We start from the raw sequence: 23,159 nt of genomic DNA on the forward strand, positions 1-23,159 counted from the left end.
TTTAAACTGGGGCCCGCCGGGTGAAACTGACCCATGCTCCCATGTGCCAGTGTTAGTTCTGTCAGTGTTTTACTTTTGATCAGGTGTGTAACTAAAGATAGGCAGAAGTTTCTCATTACTGAGTTTTTTTCCAATCTACAGTGAGTCTTGGGACCAACTTAAGTTCTCCAACCTGTGGTAACAGTAATTTAATTAGGTTTCTGGTTTAATTACAAGTGAAGACAAAGTTATTTCCATGAAAAGTGTTGTGTTTTGTGGCCTTTCTCTTTTTCCAGATGGAACCAAGGATTAGCCCCATAACCACAGAAGTGGACATTTGTGTTAATTCCTGGTCTCTAAATTTGGTGGACCTCTGGCTTTAAAATGGTAGGCAATAAATGTGTGGGTGAGTCTTGTATCATGAGCTGTCAAGGTAAATGTATTTCAGGGAAGGTAGTACAAGCTGTCCCCTGCTTTCTAACATAATGAGTCCCTGAAAACCAATTTGGTTATAAATGCCAACCAGTGACTCCCTACTCCCTAGAGCTCCCCTCCTGGGGAAAGCAAGTGGCTGTCAGTGCCATTGGGGACACTAGAAATCACTGTTCAACAGGTGATGGGCAAAAGACTGAATGTGGCTCTGAAAAGTTTAGTGACCCAGTGAATAATGATGGTAGGATGTTGCGTTAGAAAGTCTCCCCTAAACCGAGACCTCCTGTGTTGGTGTGGCTCAGGGTGGCAGGGGCTCTCTGACCTATACTGTGACCTTCTCTTACATGCGTTAGCCGGTGTAATAGAATAAACTGACGTGGTCTGTGTGTACTTTTTATACCACCCTTTCATGTATCCTTTTTTTAAAAAAATAATAATATTATGTAGTTTTATTTTAAGAAATGATTCCTGCTGATTGGAGGTGGGATGGGGAGTAATTCAGTCAACCCAGAAAAACTATGAAGAAGAAATCATCCCCATAAATTCTACCACTTAGAGACAGTTGTGGTTAATATTTTGAAGAAATCCTTCCAGATATCTTTTTAACCATAAATACACGATTTTACATGCTATTCTGTAACCTTTTTCCTCAACATACTATGAATATCTATCAATGTCAGTAAGTACCTGAAACATTTTCAGTATCACCTGGTGTATTGTTTTATTGTGTAAAAGAACTTATTTGACAAAGCTTTAGGTCTTCATTTAGAGCATACAGATAGAGTACTACCTGCTGGGGCTGTTATGTGGATGAAATGATCATGTGTTAAAATGCTTAGCGCAGTAGCCGGCCTGTAGGAAGTGCTCAATAGTTGTTAGCTGCAACAAACATCCAGATGTATAACATCTTTTGTAAAGATGTGTTGCGGTGAGGGGAGGGCAAACGGGGTAAAGGGACACACATGTATGGTGACGGACGGCAGCTAGACTTTTGGTGGTGAACATAGTGTAGCCTATACAGAAGTTGAAATGTAATGTCGTGCACCTGAAATTTATATAATGTTGTAAACCACTGTGACCTCAATAAAAAAAATTTTAAAAGCTGTGTAATTATCCCCTTACGATAAATTCCTCAGAGTGAGCTTACTTGGTCACATGGTATGGACATTTCCAGTTCTGACTTACGTCACCAAATAGCTCTTCAGAAAAGTTGTAGCAGTTTACATTCTCCCCCCAGCGGTGCACACAGGTGCTCTGGTCTCCACCCCTCACTGGATACATTTGTCAGGCTTTTCCAAAGGTGGAAAATGTCATCACATCACTTTTCTTTGATTTTCCTTTGAGTGCTGGTGAGATTGGATAGCTTTTCATGTTATTCGCCATTTCTATGTCCTTTTGTGAATTGCTTGTGTCCTTGCCTATTTTCTTTTGAGATCTTTGCCTTTTTCTTATTGATTTGAAAACTATATTAACCCTTTGTCATGTTGCAAATAATTTTTTCCAGTTTCTTTTCAACTTTCTCTTTGATATTTTGCCATTAGAATTTTTTTGTGTAGTCAAAGTAATCCCTATATTATGGGTTCTGGTTTTTGTATCATTTTTTGTAATGGTGTTTTCATTCTAAGATTATAAAAATATTCACTCATACTTCTAGTAGTATTATGATATAACTTTTTATATTTAAAAAAATGTAGAATTTATTTGGGTGTGGGAGTAAGAAGGGAATTAGGAATTCAGCTGTTAATTTTTTCCAGATAGCTAGTTTTTCCAACACTCTTTTACCACTAACTTGAAATGCTGACTTTATTGTACAATAAAAGAAACTTCGTCCAGTCTTGGACTTTGTTTTGTTCCCTTCGTGTGTCCTGTCCATTCTTGTGCCAGTAACTCTGTTAGGGGATTAATAAGTCTCTCTCTAGAAATGACACGTTTCAAGCTCATCTGCTCTTGAGAGAATCAAGCTGACATTTTGCATAGCTAGTCTTAAACTTTTTGGTTTCTGAGCTGCCTACCCTAGGGTATGATTAAGTAATCTGAATTACTGTGTTTACTCTGTAGCCCCTCTGCATGCTGGCTTTTGGATTGCTAATCACACAAACGGCATATTTGCGTGGTTTCCCTTAATTCTGACCTGCTTCTAGATCATACGTTTGGCTGACTGCTTAGAAGTAAGTGGTGGCCGGATCATGTTCCCTTTGTGCTGAACGGTCTACCTCGTAGGCAGACTGTGTTGGAGCGACACAGCTATTGTTTACCAGAAATAAAACATGCTTCAGCTCTCCCCAGCTGTCTCCATTTCAATTGTCACATATACAGCTAACACAGAACATCTTCTTTGTAACAGCGCTGGAGGTAGACATTCACTCTGCCTTCTGTTGGCTGGACTCCTTGGCTCCTAAGTGTTTTTATATGGTCAGTATTTTAATATTGTAGGATATTCATTCGTAATGTTGTGTTGGAGGTTTGGGGTTTTCTCTTCTAAAAGGGATTATTCTGCCTTTCAGTTCCTTCTAGCCACAAAGCTTTGTCCTCTGCTCGTATTTCTTTTGTTCATCTTACTTTACCTTGATTAGAACAATTGAACCATAACTTATTGGTTGATTATGTTCAGCTGTATATACCATTGGGAACCATGCCTGTTTGAGTAAGTGACCCAGTCGTTTCATCTCAGCTTTCTTTGGATATTTCAAGCAGAAGTACTTTTCTTCTCACACATATTTCCTCTTCTCTATTTTTATTTTCCTTCTATTCCCACCTTAACTTTGTTTATCCTGATCTTGCAATTCTTATTTAACAAGTACTTAATAGCGTCACCTGTATACTCAGCACTTTACTAGTTGGTGTTATTAATATATTTTATTTGTGTTGTCCTTTGAAATTTTTCAAAATACTTCATATATCTTCATGTTTGTTCTACCTGCACAGCTATTTTCTACCGCTGTCTGGCTGTTGCTTCTGCCTGCTCCTACGTCTGTAAGCCCTGTTTAAATCTCAGTATGCAGGTCTTTGTTACTTCACACTCAAATGTTTGACTGTCTCTTCTGTATGGTCTACCCCTGGGCAGTGCCTCTAAACACTTTGATGTGTTCAGGGCATCTTTACCAATTTTTGACTATATGGAGTTGATGATAACTGCAGTGGGAAGGGGAGGAGTAAGGTCACTATTATATGTATGAACAGCCAAGAATACATGCTAGTGTTTAACAATGTTTTCCCTGGCAGTAAGGGCATAGGAAGAGACCCTATTCAGCCATTATTATCGAAATGGTGGTACCCATGGTAGAAGGAAGATCACACGCAGATCAATAATGTTGGTAGCAGGGGTTTGTGAATAGACTTTTATAGAGATGTTTGTGGAGCACTTAATATATGTAAGACCTTGTGCTAGGCCTGATGCGTAATACCAGATCATAGTGTCTGCCATCTAAGAATTCCTAGTATAATTTGAGACGGAGCCAAATATAAATAGTTATAAGCAATGTCCACGGGTGCTGTGAGAATATTATCTAGGAAGAGATCATGTAAGCTGTGATGATAGGATTGTTGGTTTTCCACGGAAAGATGGGCTTTCAGCTGTCTTTCAGATTTTTTGTGTGTGTGAGGAAGATTAACCCTGAGCTAACATCTGTTGGCAATTCTACTCTTTTTGCTTGAGGAAGATTGTTGCTGAGCTCACATCTGGGCCAGTCTTCCTCTGTTTCTTGAGTGGGACACCACCACAGCATGGCTTGATGAGCAGTGTGCAGGTCCGCACCCGGGATCTGAACTCACAAACCCCGGGCCGCTGAAGCAGAGCACGCAAACTTAACTGCTACACCACTGGGCCAGCCCCTGTCTTTCAGATCCTTTGTGCTGGTGTAGTCCCTCTCCTGTGGCTGTCGAAAAGAAACCCCCGCTATACAGTGCTGAGGAGCAATGAACACGTTCAGAAGAACAGAACCTTTCTGTGTTAAAACCTGCATTTTAAAAGGATATTTTCACTGGGTGTAGAATTCTGTCTTTACAGTTTTTTCCCAGTTCTTTAACAGTGTTGATCCACTGGCTTGCATTGTTTCTGAGAAGTCTACTATGATTCTTTGTTCCTCTGTATGTAATATCATTTTTTCTTCTGGATGCTTTTAAGATTTTTATCTATGACTGGTTTTAAACAATTTGAATATGCTGTGTCTTGGTGTAGTTTTCATTATGTTTCTTGAGCTTAGGGTTTGTGAGCTTCTTGGATTTCTGGGTGTATACTTTTCATTAAATTTGGGAAATTTTGGGCTATTATTTTTTTCCATTTATTTTCCTATCCCCATCCCCCACCCTCACATTTTCCAGAGGCTCCTATTACATTATGTATTAGGTTACTTGAAGTTCTATAGCTCAATGATGCTTTGTTCATTTTTTCTGTCTTTTTCCCCATATTTCGCTTTGGATAGTTTCCATTGATATGTCTTCAAATTTATTAATCTTCTCTGCTGGAATGTCTAATCTCCTGTTAATCCTGCTCAATGTAATTTTCATCCCAGACATTGTAATTACCATCTCTAGGAGTCTGAGTCTGTTTTATCTTCTATGTCTTTATTTAACATACTCAGTCTATTCTCTAACTTATTGAACATATGGAGTATAATCATAACTTTTAATGTTCTTGTCCATTAATTTTATTATCTGTGTTATTTCTGGGTCAGTTTGGTTTTTCTTTTCATTGTGGGTCCTGTGTTCTTGCTTCTCTGCGTGCCTGGTTATTTTTGATTGACTGTCGAACATTGTGAATTTTATCTGCTTGAGTGCTAAATATTTTTACATTCCTATAGATATTCTTGAACTTTGTTCTGGGACATTGTTAGGTTACTTGGCAATAGTTTGATCCTTTTTGGTTTTGCTTTGAAGTTTTTTAGGCAAGACCGAGACAGCATTTAGTCTAGGGTTAATTTTTCTTCATTACCGAGGTAAAAATTTCTGAGCACCCTGTCCAATTCCTTGTGAAAAGGAGGTTTTCTGCTATGGTTGTTGGGAGCAGGAATTATGTCTGGTCCTATTTGAGGCCCAGATGTTTCCTTCAGTTCTCTCAGGTGGATCCTTCCCTGCCCTCGGGTAGTCTCCTTACAGGCATGAGCTGTTTATTTCTCAGCTGACACTTGGCGGGGTGGCTGGGGCGCCTCCATCAGTAGATCTCCAGAGTTCTCTTGCTGTGCAGCTCTCTCCCCTCTAGTACTCTACCCTGTGAACTCCAGCCTCTTGGGCCTCCCCAGCTACCAGCTCGTCTTTTCAACTGAGGGGAGACCTCTGGGCTCTGCCTGGGTTCCCCTTCCCTGCGCTGTGGCCTGGATATTCTCTCCAGACAGTAAGCGTGGGCAAATGTAGGTCCTTGTTTGTTTCTTGTGTCTTGGGGATTATTATCCTTCATTGTCTGAAGTCCACTGTCTTGAAAGCTATAGTTTTATATATTCTGTTTTTCTGGTTGTTTCAGGTGGTAAAGTAAATCTGATCCCTGTTACTCCATCTTGTACCAGAAGCAAAAGTCCTTTTAGAGCAGGATTTTTACATTTCATCCTCATTTCTGTCATGAAGAAATTAAGTGGCCTTCTCTTTTCACTTCGTCATCTTCCTTTTCAGAGCTTCACGAATAGTTCTTAAGTCAGTGCCTTCCATGTGCTATGCTATATATTTAGTAGCTAAAATAAGTAGACTTAGTCCCTCTACCAGATGGGCTTCAGGTTAGTGAGGGAGGCAGACAAGGTTCTTGATGCCATACTTAAAAGTAATACATATTTTGAAATATCTAAGATGCCACCACAATGTAGAGTGACATGTACATTGTTAAATATAATAAATGATTAAGCATTAGGATTAATGGCCTTCCACTGACACAAGTGAATTCTGTCTTCTAACCATGAGCAGGTGGCCACCCTTTCCTGAACATCTGTAACCCTTCTCCCGTTGAAGGGTCAGCTAGTATCTGTGCTCTTGATCCCCCAGCTGTCCTGAATTTGTCTCCTTTCCATGTGACCTTTTCTTTCCATGTGAGCTATTGTCTGTTGTTAGATCTGATTTCATTTTTTTCTCTTATTTTCACCAGTATAAGAATGTTAAAGACTGAAATATAAGAAATTAGTTGCATTCACTGTATGTGGATGTTTTTTCAGTGAGTTCATATATTTCTAAAAGTAGAATTTGGTTGGTTACTGGGAAGGGAAGGGAGGCAGAGTTAAGGGTAGCAGAAGACCACAGTTATAGTTGATAAATCTGCCCACGTTTCCAAAGGAACTCTGGATGGTGAATGAGGTCAACTATCCTTTGAGTTGTTTAGGTGGAGCTGAGTGTCGCTAGTGACATCTAATACTCGTCTTCCTCCTGTGGTTGGGCAATAGGAAGATATGAGTAATGCCAGTGTGCACCAACAGGATCAGGTGTGTAGAGTGTTGCCTGAAAAATGAAAGTTGCTGGTCCTGTTTGGCTCAAGACTAACTATATTATGGCCTGATCAAAACAGCCAGAACTCCAATGGTGGGATTTTTCTTTTATCCTAGTCAGTTGTTGTGACCAGAGCCTTCCTTGGAATGATAGCCTATGTTTAGATGACTGCAAGCCCATGCAGTCTATCTGGTGCTTGTGGCAGCTCTGGATACTCCTGCTGCTGTTCAAGGAGCTCATTGATGTAATCTGAGACACTATATCCTCACCCTAGAGAACATGCTGTCTTGCTCTGTATGCAATGACTTAAAAAACACACTGCTGTGTCCATTTTTAAGCTTCTGGTTCCGGATGTCTCTAGCAGCCCTACTTTTTCTCAGATGCTTGGCCAGCTTACATAAATGAATAGCCTTTCTGTCCTGTAGACGCTGTGGGAAGCTCTGCCTGGGCGTTTGAGAGTTAACCAGCATTTACTGAGCAAGCCCTCTGTGAGGCACTGATTGTACTATTTACACAGATTGTGCAAGAGATTCTGTGACCTCAAAGGTGCTCACAGTCCAGAGGGGAAATAGCATAGGTGAGTTTGGAGGCCCATTCAGGAGGACCACCAAAGAAAATCAGAAGATAAGCAAAACACTTCTGTTTCTTCAGACTGCTTCTGCGATTGGTGGCTTGAGTGACCAAGCGGCTGGCTTCCCACCATTTATAGACATGTTCTATTTTGAGATTGAATTTGTGGTTTGGGAAAGATGTATAATCATTTTCAAAATGCTTATTGAGTGTGCAAGTATTGTGGTAGGCACAGGGAATACGAAGAAGTATAACCTCTGCTTTTAAGGAGCTGCTCACATCCGGGAAGGCCGGGCATGTTTAAGATTAAAAAACCTGAATGAGATATAAGTCTTCAGAAGAGAAAAGCATAATCATCAACATTTAGTAGGAATATATACCAAGCTCTTAACTCCTCTGGGGAGTGGGGCTTGGGGTCGTGGGGTGTGTGGCAGGGAAAGAGGAAGGATCTTCACTTTCTACTATATACATTTCTGTATGGTTGGAAATTTTTACCAAGTGCCAGTATTGCCTTTTTGGAATTATCTGAGACTAGAAGATTATATGTGTGTTAACCTTGACTATCTCTGTGTTAGGATTCTGAATGATTTATGTTTTCTTTATTATAGCTCCCTATTATTGCCTGCATTTTCTATAATGGGTATATATTATTTTATAAGTAAAGAAAGAAGGTATTTGAAAACCAAAACCCAAAAGCCAAAAGCACCAACAATGATTATTATAACTACGTTTCAACACATTTACCATGTTTTGGATCAGCTTTCACTTTTTTGTGTCCTCACTTTCACCACAACTCTATTAAGGTTGTTCTATTATTATTATTATTAAATAAAAAAGTGAAACAAGGGCATTTGCTCTTCTTTCTATCCCTTGTCATTTTGAGTGAGTTAGTCTAAAAGCAAAAGGAATCCAGCTATTAACTCATTCAGCTATACTGTAAAGGCTGCCTAGAAAAATTTAAATTATGCAGATTGGGTTACAGTTCTGTCTGTCAATGTGGGCTGTGATCTCTTGTTTTAAAGCACCCTCAGAATACTTTCTATATCTTTATATTTAGTTCTGTAGGAGAAAGCAAGTAGATTATCCTAGCTCCCCATCTGGTGCACTGAAGAAAACTCATCTGCTTGGCTCACTTTGTATGAGAGAGAATTAAAGTTTCCAAGTAATTCAGGTTAAGTAGTTAAATCCTGTCTCTCCCAAATTTTGTTTTGGGAATCCCTATCCCCTTATAATTATGAACGTAATTACTTTGAAAGTATAGTGTTCTGAATTATTTAAGGAAGTCAAAGATGCAGAGATGTCATTTCTAAATGCATTTTTTTTTCCCTTGTAGCATGTGTTCGATGATCTCAGTGGCTCAGTATCTTTGTCTTGGGTTGGAGATAGCACTGGGGTAAGTAGTATTTTGAGTCTTTAATTCAGCCTAGCAAGAAGATGAGGTTAGATTTGGGGAGTTTAAGCACAGAATGTTATTACTTTCTGAAATTGTCTCCAACCTCAATCCCAGAAGATGCACGCTTGCAGGACAGACTCTGAGGAAGCTGTGGTCAGTTTAGTTTTGCTTTAGAGCTGGGAGCATCTTGTGACCACCTTCTTCCATAATAGCAAGATAGACATCCTTTTAGTCCTTGGTTGCTGCTTGGCATCAAGATGAGCAAGAAGAAAGAGGAAAGAGAGTGCTATGTGATGAGAAGGGAGCCTCACAATACTTGAGAAAACCCCTGTGCAGAAGCGGAAAACTGCACATTACACATCTTGGCATTTTTCCTCCAAACTGTATTGTTCCTGTGTCCTTTCTCACAGTTGATGTCAAAGGACTGTGGCGCCCATGGGCTCATGGTTGTTCAACTCCATCTGTTGTCCCTTCCCCTACCACAAAGGAGGTACTACCAGGATTGGGGGAATGAAAGGCGAGTCAGTCAGTTCCTTATCCCTCTTCGTACGTAGCCAATCCCCCTGGAGGAGGGCACTGAGGATGCATTGGCCTCAGGTCTTTAATCGGGGCCTGGTGTTTCCTGGCTCTGTTGTCCTGCCTGAAACAGGGGAGGAGCCACAGCTCATGCCCTCTGGTGTTCCAGTAATGTATGTATCATAGCCTTGTGGCACATGATGGCTATGTCAGGAGCCGAAAGAAATATAATTTTGATGCTAAAGAGAAAGTTATAAATTTCTTATTTTAATAAATTTTTAAACTTCTGGTAAAATTTCTTTAGGCGTGTTTCAGTTTCTTCTCAAATTTGAGTTGTGTCCTAATTTCCATGATTCATCCATTTATCTGAGATAGTTGGTATCTCCAAGATTTCCTGTTATATAGCTACTTGAGACTCCCTAGCCTCTTGTACTAATCTATCAGAATCTTTTCCTCCTGCATATTTTGCTCTAGAAAAGTAGTTATTTAAAAGATTAATTTTATGAAGAACTAACAGCAGAGAGAAGAAGAAAAGGACAAAGTGACTTCTATTAGAACATCCACACTATTCTGGCCTCTGTAGGCAGAAGGAGAGATGATTCTTGCCTGAGAATATCTTACAATAATAAGGATACAAAATAGTTCAATCCGTCCTTTACTGTAATGTGCTGTTGAGTAGCTCCGCCTCATTGCTGCAAGTGTAGGCGATGGGACCATCTCAACAAAATGAGCTGAGATTTTGAATCACTGTAAGCCCTAGCAACTTGGTCCTTCTGAGTTTTCAGATATATTACAATATAGACTACTACAAAACAGGGCTATTGGCAATCTTTCAGATATTGATTTAATCCCAGTGTGTGCAAGCATGTAATTGGACCATCTCTCTTATTGACTGCATGCTTTTGTCTCTCTCCAGATCATTCTAGTCTTGACTACCTTCCATATACCACTGGCTTTTGGACAGTCCAAGCTATATCGAAGGTGAGATGCATAACACATGGCTGGGATATTTGACTGAGTAACATGTTGTGAATGTAAGTTCCCCCCTTTTCTAGACTTGATGGAGTCTAACAGTTGATTTAAAAGATCTTCTAGCCATCTTAAATTTTCACCAGACTGTCTCACTTAGCATACTTTTTACTATGTACTTAGCAACCTGAAGAGGTATGAAAACAAATCTACTTCCAAGAAGATTAGGATGACCCGACTGAGGGGCAAAATGACAAGGGAGGATGAAGGAAGAGTCTGTAGTGGTGTGTTTGTTATTTTAAATGGATATTTATTTGTAGGAAGGTAGTATGGAGTTTAACCATCTTTCTATTTGTGATGAGCACAAAATGGTTTTATATTCCTGAAGTAACAATCCTCACTATACCTTCCAAATAAATATTATTTATGTAGCATTTTGAGCCCCAAACAGATGGTCCGTTGATCAGGAGGAGGTTCTCAGGTCGGACCTACCAAAGTGCCTTGTAGTGTTCGCATTGGTAATGACAGTGATGGTGTATGTTCTGAACCATAACCTATACTGTGACATTGACAAAGTTTTAGAGTTGTCTTCTCAAAGGTACAGTTTGGTTAAATAGTAGGTTCTTTTCCTTAACCGTAATATTCAAGACCAACTAACTTCCAGAAATTGCTGATTATCTCCTCAACGGGAGTGAACCCACATTGAAGCTCTGAGATAGATCGGCCCAGGGTCGCTTCCCCAGCAGGTGGGATCCTTGACTGCTGCTGCTCTTGAGCCGGCAGCCAGCGCTCTCTGCCCTTCAACACAGTGATGCAGGCTCAAAAATAGGCCAAGAGGAAATTGCCATCTTGAAATTGCTGTAAGCTCCATGAAGCAAGGTTCTTGACTAACTTGGGGTTCTCTCACAACTTGCCTAACAACTGAGTCACAGCAGGCAGGCAGTGCATATTAACTGAGTGAATCAATGCCTTGGCCTCTCTATAATTTTTAGACTGGTAATATCTTCCTATTTATTTGATAAAGGTTGACAATGTCCTATAGAATCCTAGTGCTAGAAAGGGCTATAATTTATAGGTGATTTTGTTTATTCAATTAGAACAGTAGTTGAACCAGTTCAGACAGATGAAAAGTATCTTGTTTTGGAGGGAAAAAAATGCATGAAAGATATGTAACTTCAGTAACTCTTTCCAGTGTTTAAGAAATCTTGCTGTCATACAAACTTTCCTTATGATACAGTTTTTCTTACCGGTTTATCTTTCATTATAAAAGCAATACAACCATATCATAAAACATTTGGGAATTTTGAAGGCAAGAAAAAATTCACTCTAACGTCAAGTGTAATCTTAATTTATTTACAATTTATTATCTTGATTTTCCCCTGTAAATTACATCCTACAGCCACATAGTCTTGGGAAGCAACATGGTGCAGCATAAAGTTGCTAGGTTTTGTCGGTGCATAGGCGTGGGGTTCAATCTCAGCACTGTCATTTGCAAGCAGAATGAACTTAGCCAAGTCATTTAACCTCCCTGAGTCTTTTTTGTCATCTGTAGAAGAAAGATGACAAGAATGGCCACCCTAGAGCTGTTAGGAATTATGCTTTGTGGTGCCTGGCGTGGAGTAAGCACTTGGTGCTGTTAACTGCTGCCATGCCAACAGCCAGGGCTGGCATGTAGCCAGCATGTGCTGGCACTGCTGTACGTGTTGTTCAAAAGAAGTGAGAGCCTTCTGTGCCAGTTGGTAATAAGTGATTGCCTGCCCCCAGATGCCTGCATGGCTTCTACAAATGCACACACACCCCCACCCCTGGCAGCATGCAGGCATTACTAACACCCGGCGTTATGACCTATACCCTTTCTGATTGGTCAGTACTCATACCACAATATTTTTCATATCCCCTCTGCTAGTAACCTTCATCATTTTTGTTAGATTGACAGAATTTGCTTAATCAGTACTCTCTTAGACACTTAGATTGTAGCTGATTTTTTCACTTTTACTAATGCTGCTGTGATAAATATCACACATATATCTGTCATGGAGGATGCTAATTTTCGGCTCATTTTTTACTAGCAAATGAAAACCTCCTCTCTGATTGATCACTACGTATTTTGAAGGCTCTTTACTAAACTCCTCCTTCTCCAGGTTGAATTATCTTCTATACCTATTGCCTCGATTACTTTTTTGTTTGCCTTCTGTACTCACTCTTTATTCTCTACATTGTTCTTTAGTCAAATGACTGGAAATGGACCTGACAGGTCCCCGAGTCATACTTAAGGGCAGTGAAATATGTTTTCACGGCTTTTTCCCCCATCTTTTGCTTTTCGGTATTATGCTTACTTTAAGACAACCAAAAGCAAACCAGAAACAGTATCACTATGTTACCATTTAAATACCTACCACAGTCTGATTCCGACCTTTTTCATCCTGTGTTTGTTTGGTCTTGTGAGAAGCCCCTAACATACACTTAACTAGAGAGCAGTCCTATTTGTTTCTGGTATAGTATCATGTTACTACAGTTCTTTCTCTTCATGTTGCACGGCAGGGGTTTTTTTCTTTTTACCAAGGTCATTTTGAATATTAATTATTTCCACCGTGCTGTGAAGTGAAAACTCTTCCAGAGTTTAGGTGGAAACTGTAAATATGCCTTGTTACCTCTCCATCTGGGCTGGCCTAGTCTGAAATGACTCATGTTGTTGAACCCCCAGCCAAGAGGCACATGTTGCTTTAGAAATGGGAAAGGGAGGGAGCAGTTTGATCAAAATGAGTCCTGAATATGCTGAGGTCACCCAACTGAGAAATAAAATAAAAGCCTCTTGAATCCACTCTGAAGACTCTGCTGTTTTTCACAGCTTTAATGATTATTATTTATTGGATTAACTTTCTCTGCTAAATCTTATGAGGTCAAAGGTTTACTTGGGATTCAATAAAAGGCAGCTGATCACGTGCCCCTCTCTGAGAGTGCGGCATGGAGCCCCACCGGAATAGAAGGAAGCTGTCGCTGTTCCCTGTGCTGAGTTATGGGGAGTATACTTTAGGTTGTGAAAAAGAATCGTTGAAAGATTTGGGAGATAATAAAGTCCTTAGGCATTAATGATTAGGTAAAATTGAATAATATATTAATATCTCCCATTTAAAGACATCATGTTGGAATAGTATAAATTTTTATTCTCTGTTAAGGAGAATTCACATAATAGATTGTAAAGTGTATTTACCTCTCACTTGCAAATATGAAGTTAAAAAGGAAATAAACTAGCTATAGTTTAGATGATGATTTGATTTTTGGCAACTAAACGATGTTTTGCACCTTTTTGTTTTATGGCCTCTTGAGTCTAACTTTCCATTGTAAGATCAACATAGTGAAGCACACGTGAGCATTATTCTGCACCAGAATTCTGTACCGGATTACCACAAAACTGCTGGGCTGTTTGATTTGTGATTTTTATTTCTTATTGAGAGTTGTTCAAATTTGGGAAATTAATAAGGGAATCTCTAAGAAATTTCATGTTAAAATTTATTCCATAGTCAGTGTAAGTTTTTCAGGATGTTACTTGAGGTTAAATAAAAGAGTAACTTAAAGGTGTACAAGAGATGTTAAAGCAAATACAGTGACCAGCTTCTCCAAGGCGTCTTGTGTGACAGCCTTTTTAATGACATGCTTGGTTCAGTTTGCACTGCAGTAGGTTACTAACAGTGATTGCATATTTTAGTTACAAGGTTAGCATAAATTCCATTTATAAAATGTATTTCTCTGCTTTTTTTTTTCTTAAAGAAAAAGTCTATTAAAATGTATGATGGTGGCATTTTACTACAACTTCACTTGTACAAACTTGGGGCATATAAAAATCATGTAACTAGGTGGTTTTAATCACTTAGGAAATATTCCCATGAAAATACCTATTCTTAGAGTTGTCTTGTCAATCAAAGCAAGATAAGGAGCCCAGATACGAACTCATCTTCCTTCTGATAAAAAATTCTGTGATTTTATTTGCGTCATCTTACCGTCTTTATTTTCCCACTTGTATTTTAAAAATTTCCACAGAAAGCATGCATCCTTTCCCAGTAAGGATTGAACACAATAAAATATTAAAATAAAAACACAGAGAGCCAGCCTTGATGGCCTAGTGGTTAAAGGTCAGTGCTCTCCACTTCAGCCACCCGGGTTTGGTTCCCGGGCTCAGAACCACACCACTTGTGTGTGGGTAGCCATCCTGTGGCAGTGGCTCACACAGGAGAACTAGAAAGACTTACAGTTAGAATATACAACTATGTATTGGAGCTTTGGGGAGGGGGAAAAAAAATGAAAAAGAGAGGAAGATTGGCAACAGATGTTAGCTCAGGGCAACTCTTTCCCCTCAAAAAAAAAAACAAAACACGTAAGGTAGCATTAGACAGTTGGGGTGAAAAAAGAGACTGAATTATTGGGAGTTTAGTTTAATGTAAATTCAAATTCTGCCAATTTTACCTGGTAATGATTTCATGTCTGTGGTTCTTTTGGCACGTTTTAATAAGCTACATTCTCCCTATGGATCTTTTAACTAGAAATCTCAACCCAGTCAATCCTCATTATTCACAATAGTTATGTTCTACAAAGTCTCCATGGGTACAGAGTGAATACAGAACCCTTGCTCCTCGGGGAAATACGGAGTTAGGTTTCTGCAAACCTCTGGTCACAACATTCATTTTCATCAATTGTGCAATACGTAACCTTGTTTTATGTGTGTTTCTGTTTAGAGATACCTTATTTAATATGTATATTGTTGATTCATTAACATTGAGCTCACAACCAACTCATGCCCGAAAGAAGCTTATCTAACTCAAGTATTCTCTCCACAAAGCACATCCAAGCCTTCTTGTGCCCAGGAACTCTAAACAGCACCTCAGCACTATCCTTGGGGGCTATTTGAAGTAGCGAAAGCACCAACAAAAAGCACAAAAATGTAAAATGCATGGTACTAAATAGACCATGAAGAAGATTCTTATTTACAGTATAAGAGCTGAAGTGAGAAGGCAGAGCGTCCTCTTGTTGGACCTCAGCTGGGGAACGTGTGCACTGGGTGACTCAGATTTTTCACCACCCTGTGCATGTCTGCAAATGACTCCAAAGGTGCCCGAATATTGATTTGGGGTTACAAATAAATTTTACTGAGAAGGCAAATTACTCATGAATAATGAGGATCGACTGTATAAGCTTTCTCAATTAGAGAAAACTACAAAATTATAATTATTTTTTTAAGAATTTGTTGTCATCCTTGTTGCTTTTATGTTGCTATTTATAGTGACTTAATCATGGCAAAAATGAACTAAAGGAATAGAGAAATGATTAGGCCCAAAAGCAACTCAAACAAGGATATCTGAGCTTGTTTAATTGTTGAGAGAAGTAAAGTGTAAGATTCTCTGAGATAGTGTAGGACGCTTTACTCTTACTTCTCATGAATGTCTGCAGCTCAAATGCCTGATGTCACAAGTCCGTATATGTTGTTAATGAAAAGTGCTCAAAAACAAGGCTGTAATTCTTGGTTATTGACATTTGGGTTGAGTGTCAACGTCTGAGTCTTCTGGAAGAAACACTTTGAGTGCGTCATCTTAGCTAGGAGTTTTGGTACTCTCTCTTGCCAGAAGTCCATGTGATGATTACTTCTTTTTTTTTTTTTTTTTTTGTAAGATTGGCCCTGAGCTAACATCTGTTGCCAGTGTTTTTTTTTCCTTCTTTTCCCAAAAGTCCCCCAGTACGTAGTTGTATATTCTAGTTGTGAGTGCCTCTGGTTGTGCTGTGTGGGATACCACCTCAGCATGGCTTGATGAGCGGTGCCATGTCCATGCCCGGGATCTGAACTGGCGAAAGCCTGGGCCGCCAAAGCAGAGCGTGTGAACTCAACCACTTGGCCACAGGGCCAGCCCCTACTTCTTTTTTTTTTTCGTTTATTTTAATAATGTCTAGATTTTTCTAGTTCTTTGGGGGTATTAGGCTTTGTTCCAAAAATATTTGTATTCTAGTACTATTTTCTTGAGTTATAAACACGTGCGTATTCTTATACATGTTTACACCACACGTACATGCAAAAGTGATCATTTACTTTTGGGAACCAGAAAGAGCAGATATTAGGATTCATGTGTAGAATTGTTATTAAAAAAGACTTGTATCTAAAGCAGATGGTTTCACAGGGTTTTGTTAACTGGCGTGACTGCTATTCATAACTGTTAATTATCATATGGAATTTGAAAAGTAGACATTTTTCAAGGTGTTTCATTGATTTCCTCTCCATGGGATATGTTGTATGCTGATATATATGCTGATAGAAAATAAAGTTACTTTTAAATGAAGTGTTATGTTAAAGTATATCCTGGATCCAACATGGCCTTGACAGACCCCTACTTAAGTCCCAGCAGGTTGATACTAGTCCTTTGTGTTCCAGTTGTATAACTGGCTAAAGTACCAGAGTGTTGTAGCAGATGATTTTTTGTTTTGCTGTTTCTTTCTTTTTCTGAAGAGCAGGGACGTGTTTGTTGTGCCTAGTTCTTAAAAAGCAAGAAGGCTTGCCAACAGGGCTGTGGAGGTTCCAGGGGGATATCATGAAGGAGGGGAGGTTTGTAAGCTGGTGGTAATCAAGCTGCTGCAAACCCCTGTGGAAGGTTGTCTGAGCGGTTGGTGATGTGTTGCAGTGTGGAGCTAGGAGTTGTTTACGCACCTCTCTTGGTCTGCTGTCGGGAAGATAAGAGCTCTTCTTGTACTCCACAGCCAAAAGAGGGTAGTATAGGAATCTGTTGGGTAGTGCCTAATCCCTGTTTTATTTATCTAGGAATTTTCTCTGTGTGTGTGCTAAGAGATGGTAAGGTGATTGAGAAAAGCTAAAGCCACGTGTAGTTTGCTTTAGCATACTGTCGGGGACCTGTGCAGACACCCCAAGATGCTTCCCTCCAGTCTCTCTCAGCTTCCTCTTAGCTCATCTCTGCTGCCAGGCCACAAGCCCTGGCAAGAGGGAGGAAGACTGCAGGTTGTAAGAGAAAAACTCCTCAGAAATAATTAAAAATTGTCTCTAATTTGGGGCTGAGAGTTAAGAGAACTGGATTATAGTTTGAATTTTGCCCTTAATTAACTGGTTGACTTTTGATAAATTGCCTCCCTTGTACCTTCTCATCTGTGAAATGAGAGAATTGGACAAGATGTTCTCTGCAGTCCCTTGCGTCTCTCATGTTCTATGGATCCGTGATTCTTTATCTGTTGAGGCTGCTGCCAAAATTTGTACCATCTTTTAAGTCATATATTCTACCAGCGAAGACCACTGCTCATTGCATTGATCACTGGGCAACTAATTTGCAATACACAGTGGTCTTCACTGATGAACATTCAAATTTAATGAATGTTAAGATTTAGCATTCTGTATCATGTTTTAAGAGAACTGTACATGGTATTAAACCTGTCAGAGTTAGACAGCTACTGATTTTTTTGCTTTTATTTTTCTAAATCTAAACGTGGATTCAAATACGTCTCAAAGATAGTGTTGGAATGAACTTTCGGGAAAAGCTTTGAGAACCCAAGACCTGAGATTAAGTTTGTTTTTCCTGGTTTGTTTTGTGTGCTGCGTGCGTTGGAGACTTGTGCCTACGGGTGACAACCTCTGGGGAGGCAGGGGCGGTGGGGGAGGGAACTTCAGGACTCTTGCTACTGAACTTACAGTTTTATCACTGGTACGGTGCATTAATAGATTAGTTAGGAGGCCTTTGGCTACATTTAGCAGAGATCCCAAGTCAAGCTAGCTTAAATAATAAGGGAATTAATGGCTCATAACTAAATACAGAGGAAGGACGGGCTTCAGTGTTGGTTCAGTCCAGTGTCGTGGGCTCTGCCTCTCTGAAATTCCAGAATTACCTCAGCAGTGCTCTCCACTTATATTGGCTTCATCTTCAAGTTGTACTCTCATTGCGTCAAAATGCCTAAAGCGATTTTTTTTTCGAGGAAGATTAACGCTGAGCTAACATCTGCCAATCCTCCTCTTTTTTGCTGAGGAAGACTGGCCCTGAGCTAACATCCGTGCCCATCTTCCTCTACTTTATATGTGGGACACCTGCCACAGCATGGCGTGCCGCGTGGTGCCATGTCCGCACCCGGGATACGAACTGGAGAACCCCACGCCACCAAAGCGGAACATGCACACTTAATTGCTGCGCCACCCGGCCGGCCCCCCATAGCAATTTTTTGCTTTGCGTTCACATACTACAACATTGGGGTTCTCAACCTTGGCATTATTGTCGTTTGGGGCCAGATAATTCTTGGTTGTTGTGAACTGTCCTGTGCATTGTAGGATGTTTAGCAGCATCCATGGCCTCTACCCACTAGATGCCAGTAGCACCTCAGCTCTGAATTGTGATGATCAAAAATGTCTCCAGACATTACCAAGTGTTTGCGGCAAGGAGGTGGGATGGTGCGGAGTGGGGGACAAACATGCCCTGGTTGAGACCACTGGTCTAAAGGAAGACAGACTATTTCGTCAGGTGGCTGTCTTAAGTGTGAGGAAACGTATTTCCTAAAAGACCCTAGATTTCCCCCTTTTGCCTTATTGGCTCAACCTGCATCACTCCCTGATTCCTGACCCCATCGCCGGGTGAGGGGGTAGAACTTCCTTGAGACTAATCAGGCCCACCGCTGGAGCGAGGGATGGAAGCAGCTCCCCATAGGCAGGTGACTGTTCGGGCAGAGTGAGTGCCTCCACAGAGTCCCTGGAAAGGGGGACGGGAAGCAGTCGGACCCCAGCAATGTCCATGACCAGTGCATTCTAAATTTGTCTTGTTTTTCTTCCTCTCAGTGAGGACTATGGAAAGAACTTTAAGGATATTACAAATCTCATCAATAACACCTTCATTCGGACTGAATTTGGCATGGCCATTGGTCCTGAGAACTCTGGAAAGGTGAGACTTATTCATGCATTTAGAGAGCTAAGCTTGATACCACATGCAGAGCTGTCAGATATTAGTATTAGAATGGTCCAGTGATACACAGCAATATCTTTAGTTTACTGTTACTTTGTTTTAAAATTAAACGTAATTTAGTACTGATTGCAAAAGAATGGAATTCAGCACTCAGGTTCTTTTTTGATCCCTGTCCAAGATGCACCAAAACGCTTCATAATTACATGGCAGCTGTTTAGCATTACAATGTATACTCCTTAAGACAACATTTTAGTCTTTTGGGAAACTGGCTAATCTCAAACTGACCAGGCTCAAATTCATAGGTATGATGCACTAGCCCAATTCAGGATAGTATTTTTCAATAAGACTAATGCTTGAGATTGGAGTACACCAACTAATCTATTGTCATAATTCCTTTTATTTTTGGAACGAAAATTTTCTTAACTAATGTCTGGTGAAAATGTACAAGAAATTCCTGTGCTTTTATAGTATTTACCCTGAATCTGAGCTTTCCTCTTCCTAATCAGGTGATTTTAACAGCAGAGGTGTCTGGAGGAAGCCATGGAGGAAGAATCTTCAGATCCTCAGATTTTGCAAAGAACTTTGTTCAGACCAATCTCCCTTTCCACCCCCTCACCCAGATGATGTACAGCCCTCAGAACTCGGATCATCTTCTCGCCCTCAGCACTGACGTAAGTCTAGTGGAGGAGCTTGTCTTGCCTTTTGCATTGTTATAGTCTCAAAATATACTGTCTGAAAAGGACCCTATAGGCTTTAGTATTGGACTGCTGTCTAGTGACTTCTTACAACATAAAGTATGTATTTTTTGCACTTTTTTCCTATTTGGTAAAGTGCACAATTTTCATGGACTATCTATTCCAGAAGAGTATAATGTCTAGTTGTTAATACAGTTTTTTTAATAATAGATTAGAAAACAGTTTACTGTAGTCATCCTTGTGCTGCAAGGGATAGCACAGATTGTCAGGCTCCTCATGTTGTGATTGTTCCTTTCCTATGGCCAAACCACGTCTTTCTAATTGTTTCTTTTTTCTTAGTTCCTCAGTATATAAAGCATCTTGATTTCTGTCTTTGACACTCATGTATTGAATAGCCAGAGTCTTCAATCCTGGCGCCCCCTACCACATTCCTATATTTTCCCCGGAAACCAGTGTCCCTCCCAAGCCTTGCAACTGACATCTGAAAGTTCCCTGAGGAGCATGTTCGGCCTTCCTTTCCTGCAGAACCAGTCTCCTTTATCATGGATGTTAAGGGCCAAAATGGCTGAGTTGCTAGACTGTGATAATTATAATTATACTTTGTGTTTATATGGCTCTCTCTCATCTTATTTGTTAGAGTGTGGTCTACTGACCAGCAACATCAGATAGAAACCCCTGGGAGGCTGATTTAAGATGCAATTCCCGATTCAGATATAATAAGGGAATGATTTTTGGTTGTGAGGTGGCTGGTATTTTTAACAAGCTCCCCAGCTAAGCCCACTGCACAGTATAATTTGAGAGCTGTTCTGGTGACAGAAACAGGATCATCAAATGTGAACAAGTCAGGCTGGGCAAAGAGAGGATGAAGGGCACTGGAAGAGAAGTCTGGGTCCTGGGCCTTCTGTGGGCAGATCTTTGAGCAGAGATAAGGCAGGAGGGATCAAGGAGGTCGGAGTTCAGCTTAGCCAAAAGAGGCTACAGGAAGGAGACTAGCCTGCTGGGTAAGCTTCAGATCTTAGAACAATAATTCCTGGAAGTTGACCTCCAGCAGCTTGAGCTGAAGGCCCTTCAAGGGAGCAAAGAGACCCCACAGGAATGGAGAAAACCATGGATTCTTTGACCACCTCATCTTCATTACTAAGTATCTTAAACAGACTATCCTCAGGAAGAGCTAGGCACAAAGTGCTTCTATGCTTGAAATTTCTTCCAATTAAGGGTAAGTTTGAAGTCCAAATACTCCAAGTGGAGAAGATGGACCAATTTGCACTAGTGTCAAAGTGGTGACATTAGACTCTTTCCTGTCTTTCTAAGTGGAATTAGGCGAGTTAGAAATGCTGGGAAGTGAACATTACCAGAGGAGGAAAAGTTAAAGAAAGGAGATGGTGGGTGAGAGTGGGAGCACTGAAGGTGAATTCTGCCTGGATCAGCCCCATTTAATTTCCCCTGTACCAGGACATCTCTGTCACGCTGCCACTGAATCTGAGCCCAGAAGGCTTGTGTTGCCAATGTAACTGACATTGTCAGTCTTTATCTTATTAAGTCTCATCTGTTTTTGAAAGTATTGACCAATCTCTTCTTTTAAAAACTCTGCTTGCTTGGCTTCTGTCACATTCCCTGTGATTCTTTCCTACCTTCTAACCATTCCTTCTTGGTCTCTTTCTTAAACTCCTTCCAACCTACCCTTAAATCCCTGCAGCTTACTTCCCTCTGAGCAATCTCTTCCACTCCACTCTTACCGTTTTAACTACCGCTTATGATGTGTGAGATTCTCAGATCCTTCCCTCTGGCCCCGGCTTCCTCCTAGGGCTTCATATTCCTCTTTTGCTGCCCCCTGGATGTCTCTAGCTAGATGTCCCACAAACTCGTTCTGAGACTGACTTCTTCCTTTCTCTTCCTCAGACATGCTCTTCTTTTCTTAATCCTTATACTAGCTGAGGATTCCACAGTGCATCTTATCCCTTAACCAGAATCCTGGAATGATCAACTTCGACACACACACACACACACACTCCATCCGGCCTTACAGGATGAGTCATCCAGTCCTGCTGAGTCCAGCGTCTGAATTCCTCCTGAGTCTCTTCCCCGCAGCCGTGGTTTAGGGCCTCAGTCAGTCTTAATGAACTAATGTGTTGATTAGTCACTCCTCTTCCTGCTTCTAGTTTGGGCCCTCTGAAATTCATCTTTCCATTGTCATCCAAGTATTCCACCTGAAAAAGTAGAACTGACCAATCATTTCCCTGCTTAGAGCACCTTCCTTCTTGGAGTACCTCATATAAGATAAAGACCAGATTCCTCAGCACGGCGTAGAAGGAGGGCTCTCATGAGCTGGTCCTCACCTTTCTCCTTACCATTTGCTACCCCTCTCTTCACCTTTGAATGCTCCATCGACCTCTAAAGGCTTTTAGCTCCCTGCACCCACTGCAGTGATCTGTCACCTCTCTGCCTTAGTCTATCTTTGTGCAATAACATCTCAGCCCCCCCATTTGCCTTCTTTTGGTTACACTGCTCATCATTTAAGACTCAGTTCAGCTGTCTTCCTCACAAGCCATCTCTGATGCAGTGTCCCTCCCCTCCCTACTCTTACCCTAGAGACCCTGTTTCCATAACACTCACCACATGGTATCAAACTTTCTTCTTTTCTGTACCACTTGTTACACTGTGAGCTTAAGCAGAGTGTGTCTCATTTGTCCTCTTATCCCTAGTGCAACGTTTGGTACAGTGCCTGGCACATAGTAGGCACTTTATAAGCATTTGTTATTCTGAACTTCCAAGACCCCAAAGGGGCCCCCATAACTGTGTGTGTGTCTGTAGAGCTCAGGCAGCTTGAATGGAACTTGAGTGTGTGTTTTTACTGTTCTGAATGGTTAGATATGAATTATTAAAGGTCATACAAGCAGCTGCACAGGATAAAGCTGGAATTCTGATAAGTCATTTATAATCTTTCAGAATGGCCTGTGGGTGTCCAAGAATTTTGGGGGAAAATGGGAAGAAATCCACAAAGCAGTGTGTTTGGCCAAATGGTGAGTAACAGAAGACTCCATCTGTGCAGAGCCCTCCACCTTTCCTGACAGTGCTGCCAGAAGTCACATGAATAAATATTGAGCACTTGCTCTGGGCCAAGTACTCTTCAGGGTACCATAAAGGATACGAGAGAGGGGTATGACACAGACCTTGACCTGGGAAAGAAGACTTAGTCTCACTGAATGTTAGAATGTAAAGTATAAAACAAGGCACATGACTGAGTAGCTGCTGTCTGCAAAAGGTCTATTCTCCATAAATGGT

General features: G+C 40.6%; 1 protein-coding gene across 5 annotated transcripts in view; it reads left to right on the forward strand.

Moving 5' to 3' along the window:
• SORT1 (sortilin 1) overlaps nt 1-23,159 on the forward strand; it is a 63,887-nt gene that overhangs the window by 13,551 nt on the left and 27,177 nt on the right. For 4 of the 5 annotated variants that reach the window (XM_023641481.2, XM_023641482.2, XM_070268574.1 and 1 more), the window contains exons 2-6: nt 8,714-8,773; nt 10,206-10,270; nt 19,059-19,161; nt 19,689-19,853; nt 22,824-22,897. In XM_023641481.2, the coding sequence (XP_023497249.2) occupies nt 8,714-8,773; nt 10,206-10,270; nt 19,059-19,161; nt 19,689-19,853; nt 22,824-22,897 (467 nt within the window). Of the gene's footprint in view, nt 1-2,692; nt 2,824-8,713; nt 8,774-10,205; nt 10,271-19,058; nt 19,162-19,688; nt 19,854-22,823; nt 22,898-23,159 lie in introns of those variants that run through there. The other variant, XM_070268575.1, reaches the window with a different exon arrangement.

Source organism: Equus caballus, chromosome 5 (genome assembly GCF_041296265.1).
Source record: "Equus caballus isolate H_3958 breed thoroughbred chromosome 5, TB-T2T, whole genome shotgun sequence".
Taxonomy (NCBI): Eukaryota; Metazoa; Chordata; class Mammalia; order Perissodactyla; family Equidae; genus Equus; species Equus caballus.